At 38.8% G+C, this 6,000-nt stretch overlaps 2 protein-coding genes across 5 annotated transcripts in view; one reads left to right on the top strand and one right to left on the bottom strand.

Moving 5' to 3' along the window:
* Window positions 1-6,000, top strand: part of LOC130566254 (A-kinase anchor protein 7-like) — a 66,902-nt gene that overhangs the window by 14,066 nt on the left and 46,836 nt on the right. The gene's annotated exons all lie outside the window — the stretch shown is intronic.
* On the bottom strand, window positions 1,869-5,097 carry hhex (hematopoietically expressed homeobox). The gene is made up of 4 exons (XM_057353616.1): window positions 4,613-5,097; window positions 3,008-3,186; window positions 2,831-2,881; window positions 1,869-2,271 (listed from the first exon to the last, which is right to left on the bottom strand). The coding sequence occupies exons 1-4, from the start codon at window positions 4,929-4,931 to the stop codon at window positions 2,098-2,100; spliced, it is 723 nt and encodes a 240-aa protein (XP_057209599.1). The 5' UTR covers window positions 4,932-5,097; the 3' UTR covers window positions 1,869-2,097.

Below are 6,000 nucleotides of genomic sequence, written 5' to 3'. Positions count from 1 at the left end.
GAGAGAGAGAGAGAGAGAGAGAGAGAGAGAGAGAGAGAGAGAGAGAGAGAGAGAGAGAGAGAGAGAGAGGCTAATTGCTTTGGAAAGGCCTAATCACTGCTCCATAATGTTTAATGGAAACCTTGTTATCACGTATGACTAACATCCTTTAGTTAAGAGAGAAATAAATGAGGCCGGTGTCTCTCCTCCCTCCATCAAAAGCTCATTCACATAAAAGCAGTGTGAAGGTTCTCCCGAGCACTTTCATCACGCCAACAAAGAGGAACAAACAACCATTAAGAGCCCAGAAGTCTGTGCCATCATGAACAAGACTGATTGGACTTTTACAGCGGACACACACACACACACACACACACACACACACACACAGACGTCTGCAGTAATTGATGAAATGAAGCCGTTGTCAATTAAAGTATCCGAGGCTCTGGATTCTCTCCAGGAGTTTCAGTCTGAATGTTCAGTGGTTGATGAGTCAATATTTGAGCAGTTGTTGTTGCTGAAGCCTCAGAGACCAGCAGCACTTTTGGTGAGCGAGCGGCTCTCTGCTGACATGACGGCTGAACAGATTCCACCGGCAGCCCAGGAAAATATCACTCAGGGTTTATTGTTCACTCAAGTGTGTTATTTACTTTTCAATTAGGCCTAATTCATGTGGAGATGGAGCTTTTATATCACCGTCAGCCGATCGACTAAATGAGCGGCACATTTTCTGCCTCACCGGCTTCAGCTATAAAATAATGACTTATCTAAACATGCGCACAGAATAAGATCATAAAGACTTCTTCTCCAGATGTCACAGAAGGGTTGTGTGAGGATAGAGCACTTTACACAACACAACTGCTTTACAAGTGACCTATACATTCATATTGTGTGTGTGTGTGTGTGTGTGTGATGAGGTCAGCATGATGAGGTTTTTGATCTGACAGATATAACTCTGCACATTTATTGCTCTAATATGATCTCATTATTCACTTTTGTCTCAGACATAGCACTTAAAATAATCCAAAAATCTAAATTCTCTCATCATTTTTTACTTCTGTGATTGTAAACCTGTACGTGAGTCTTTCTTCAGTAGACCACAAAAGAAGATATTTTGAGAAATGTCTCGGTGGTTTTGTGTTCATATAACGGAAGTCAATGGCGTGCAGTGTTCTTTTATTATTAACATTCTTCAAAATATCTTCTTTTGTGTTCTGAAGAAGAAAGAAACTCGCACAGGTTTGACATGACATTTCATCTGACATTTGGTGCCAGTTATATTTCCCAAATAAAATGAGATTAAATAGTAAAATGAGATTAAACAGTAAAATGAGATTAAATAGCATTTTGAGATATTGTTTTTTTTAGGTAAAACCTGTCTGAAGTTATACAGATAAAACTCACACTTGGCACTTTGGAACTTTTCAAGTTTGTTTGGCCTGATATGTTGAGGGTTTTTTTCGAGTCAGGATTTGTGAAGCATTTCTCAATTCAGCTGAAATCAATAGTCATGGTGTTGATTTTGGAAACTCTCACTGTGAGCTGTGAGGCTGTTGAACTGCACATGCACAGAAGCTCAGTCATTCATCTTTTACAATCATTAACTTCATGATGAGCACAAACTTCAGGCTGTTTATCTTCTGTAAACACATCTACAGTTGCTGTAAAAGACGATTGTTTCGTTCAGGAAGTTTCATTGATTTTAATGACTAACAGATCATCTAGCCTACTTTATGAGAAGAATCCTTTTAAATAAATGAAAGATAAAAGACTAACTAACATTCATGACTAACAAATGATCATTTCTTATGGGCCTGTTTTGAGCTCCACATCACGTGTTGATGTTTTCATAACGTCTGTTTTTATCAATTCTGTATGCAATATTCAGGTTATAATGCAAAACTGATATCCTCAAAATATTGTTTATTGAATACAAATATTTACACTCGTGTTTTCTACAGCACAAACGCACACTACATACATACACATTCACCAGCACAGTTGCGACATTTTTATGAGAATCTTCTACATTTCACACGGGCATTAATTTATTTCCTACAGTCCTCGTCAAATGTACAATATTCTACAGTATTTACAGCGCTAGAGATGAACACGTGATTATGGTTTTATTGTGAATTCTGTGTCTTCTTCAATATCCAGCTCCTGATCAGAATCATCGGACACATCCGAGTCGAGTTCACTGCGCTTGCGCGTCACGTCTGGACTCGATCTGTCCGAGTTTCTCTCTGCTCCTCGATCCTCCACATCTCTCTTACCGCTCGACGGGGTCTCCTGTTTCAATAACACAATCAAAACATACAAGTCAAACGTATATTTCACACAAAATGTTTGTTTTTACCTACAGATGTTTACCTTCCGTTCATTATCCGAACGAATTTCATATTCATCTCATTTATTTTATCATTATTATCATTTTATTATTTCAAAAAATATTCATTTGTATATATATATATATATATATTATTTGGAATATATGTTATTACGAAATATGTATGGAACATTACGGGTCATTTAATTCAATTTTATTTCAGTCAGTTTAAATGGCGTCTTTATATAAAATATAACCCAAAGAAATATGTATAATAGAATTCATATTCATTGTAAATATGATACAAGAATAATATCGTATATATTGTATTGAATACGAATAATACTGTATGGAATTTATGTACACATTTTATTTACGTAAAGGTTTATTATGACTAAATTCATTTATTTCGTTTAAATATATTTAAAGATGATTTAAAATAGTTTCACATATTAAACGTTTACATTTGTTCTTAATAAATACAGGCTATTTCGTTTTCAGTGAAGATGAGAATGGTCTCACCTGCTTGAGTCGCCTCCATTTCGCCCGGCGGTTCTGAAACCAGGTTTTCACCTGCGGACCGATCAAATACGAAATATAGTTTAAGATCAAATAAACGAAACATCTGATTTACTTGATATAGAAATACATTTCATCTCCATGATGATGAATAAATCCATGAAGAATGAGCAGACTCGCCTGTCTCTCGCTGAGTTGCAGGATCTTTGCGAGTCTTTTTCTCTCCGGAGGCGACAGATACTTCTGCGTCTCAAACTTCTTCTCCAGCTCAATGGTCTGATCGTTCGAGAATCGAACCTGACCACCTTTGCGCTTGTGAAGAGGACGCTGAATAAACGGCGTCCACATCAGAGGTTTACCTAAACAACACAACGCATCACACGCATTTAAAAAACTGGCGAATGAAGACGTATTCATACATATTGATAATGAAATAGGAATCCTTGGGTGTGAGGTTCAATTTTGTTTGCCGTATTTTGTGATTTAGATTGATGGTAAATGTGTTTGATTTGTGTGTGTGTTTGTGGACGGAATGTCTTTAGAAGTTTCTGTCTGGCTGTCTGTCAGCATTCACATCCGCTGAAAGTTTGACTTTATGAGCAGAAGGACTATGGCAAAATTTCCGTCAATGTGTTTCCTGTTGGTTAATCTGGTGAATGGGTCGAACATCCGTCCAATCCACTCACAAAACACATAGGAAACTGCGATTTATCCTCTCTTAAATCCTATTGAAACTCATCAAACACGAGACTATGCGTTCTTCTGATCTACAGTTATATAGAATATATGACATTTTGGTATATTCTAAATAAAACTCTAATAATAAAAATGCTGTGTTGTTTTTAACCCATGCTGGGGGGAAAGGGACTATAGGCCAAACGTTGGATTATTAACCTATAGATATAATTCGGTTTTGTCCATATTGTACCCATGTGTCATAACAACACAAACGTTTTTTAGAGTAGATTCAATCATCGAAGCATGTTGTAATATTTTCAGTTAAGGGTGCACGAGGTGTGTTCTGGGGTTCTGAAACGAAGAATGCGTAAAAAAACGGACCCCGGCTATCAGAAGTCGAGTGTTTCCTGAATATGTGTGTATTGAGGATGTGGATAAAATAATCAGCAGTGTGCACGAGTCCTGCTCCAGGAAAACATCTCGCAACTTCTGAAAGCACATTTACTCCTATCGAGAGCTCAAGATTTCCGGAATGAACGGAAAGGGTCAGGGCTTGCTGAGCACAGGCAGTTTGAACCTCAGACCAACACTGCTGTTAACACACCATGTGAAACAACATGTTTAACCCTCACCGGAGCCCCACGGCACGTTAAACACCCTTCCTCTCCTCAAACCAGCACACACAAGAACACACACACACACACTTTTCTGAATTAATTGCTCGTTTTAATGTGTAGAATATATCAGGCAGGCAGTAATGCGCTTTGAACTGAAGTTTCGAAACACAGAAGCGCTTCCTCTTCAGGTCAGTCTGGTTGATATTATTAACCACACGAGCTGTTGGTAAACACACCTCATATAGCTCTGCTTTCTTATGACGAATCGTTTTTCGCCCGTTTCACCACATCAACGAAAAAGTCATCATTTAACAAAACGTACCTATTTTTTCTTTGATTTTTGACTTGTTTAATCACTTTTGTGTCTGTGGCCCGTGCCCGCGCTCTGACCTGAAATAATTCTCCCTTCGTCAACATTTCAGCCCCCGACATGTTTAATAGTTCGTTAAAAGTGGAGTTTGGAGATGTCAAGAATAAAGAGAGGGCTCACCCAACGGGTCGTGCCGGATCAGCGCGTGCGTAAAGTCGCCCACGGAGCGCTGGAACGGGTAGATGGACGCGTACGTAGCCGTGAGCGCGTGCTGAGACAAGACCGGGTGGATCGGCGTGGGCTCGTAGATCGGGGTCCGATAGGAGGGAATCAGACTCGTGAAAGAAGAGTTCGGAGACGGAAGAGTCGGTGCCGGCACCACCGGGCTGGACATGGACCCGTTTCTGCCCAGAATGTCCTCGATGTAGAAGGGCGTCGGGTGAACCGGCGGCACGGGCGTCGGTGCGTAAAGAGGCGCGTTCGCGTGATGGAACTGCATGGCGGAGGGTGAAAATGAACTTCTGCTCGATAATAAAGTGATGTCAGTGCTCACGAAGTGTCCTCGTCCGTGCTTCTGCTTCCATGTAGTTTGTCAGGTTGCGCGATGAGCTTGTTGGTGAGGGAGGTTATGTCCTGTGAGGGAGGGGAATAACGGGTCAAACTTCCTGCAGGTACACGAGCTAGCTCTGATTGGTTCTCTGAGAAAATAAAACGAAGATTAGATGATGAAGAAACCTGGAGAAACTCAGGATGCACCTGGATTTCAACACAGGCCGCATGTTGTGTGTATAATACACATCAATGTCACGAGCGCATTATCATTCATACGACTTATTCAGGTATAATAGAAATTCTGTAATAATGATAAAGCTAAAATCACATTGACGTGTTTTCTTTATAATTGTGTTCTGGTTTATGACATGATTCGTTGTTCATATTTCATCACTGGATTTGTAGAGGCCTGCGCATTAACTCAACAACATCTCAACTTTGTCAAGAAAGTTTCCAGCGTATTTTTATATCTTTATTTCCATGCTAATATTGTTTCCATGATTATATTGAATTCATTCTACAGAAATACATCTACATTTTAATATCGAATTATTCTATTGATTGAATTTGTAGTTTAATGTTTTTGTTTTATTTACTTTTGCATATATGTGACCCTGGACGACAAAACCAGTCTTAAGGGTCAATTTTTCGAAATTGAGATTTTTACATAATCTGAGAGCTGAAGAAATAAGATTTCTATTGATATGTGGTTTGTTAGGATAGGACACTATCTGTCGGAACAACAACTATTTACAAAGCTGGAATCTGAGGGTGCAGAAAAATCAAAATATTGAGAAAATCGCCTTTGAAGTTGTTAATCTGAGGCACTGTAGCAGGCCATCCACTCACAAAAATAAAGTTTTTATACATATACAGTAGGAAATTTATAAAATATCTTCATGGAACATGATCTTTACTTAATATCCTAATGATTTTTGGCAAAAAGAAAAATCATAAATTTTTACCCATACCATGTATTTTTGCAAATTACTAAAAATGTCCCCGTGCTACTTAAG

The sequence above is a fragment of the Triplophysa rosa genome, linkage group LG15 (assembly GCF_024868665.1).
Source record: "Triplophysa rosa linkage group LG15, Trosa_1v2, whole genome shotgun sequence".
In the NCBI taxonomy this organism is placed as follows: domain Eukaryota; kingdom Metazoa; phylum Chordata; class Actinopteri; order Cypriniformes; family Nemacheilidae; genus Triplophysa; species Triplophysa rosa.
This window is presented reverse-complemented; position numbering and strand designations above follow the sequence as displayed.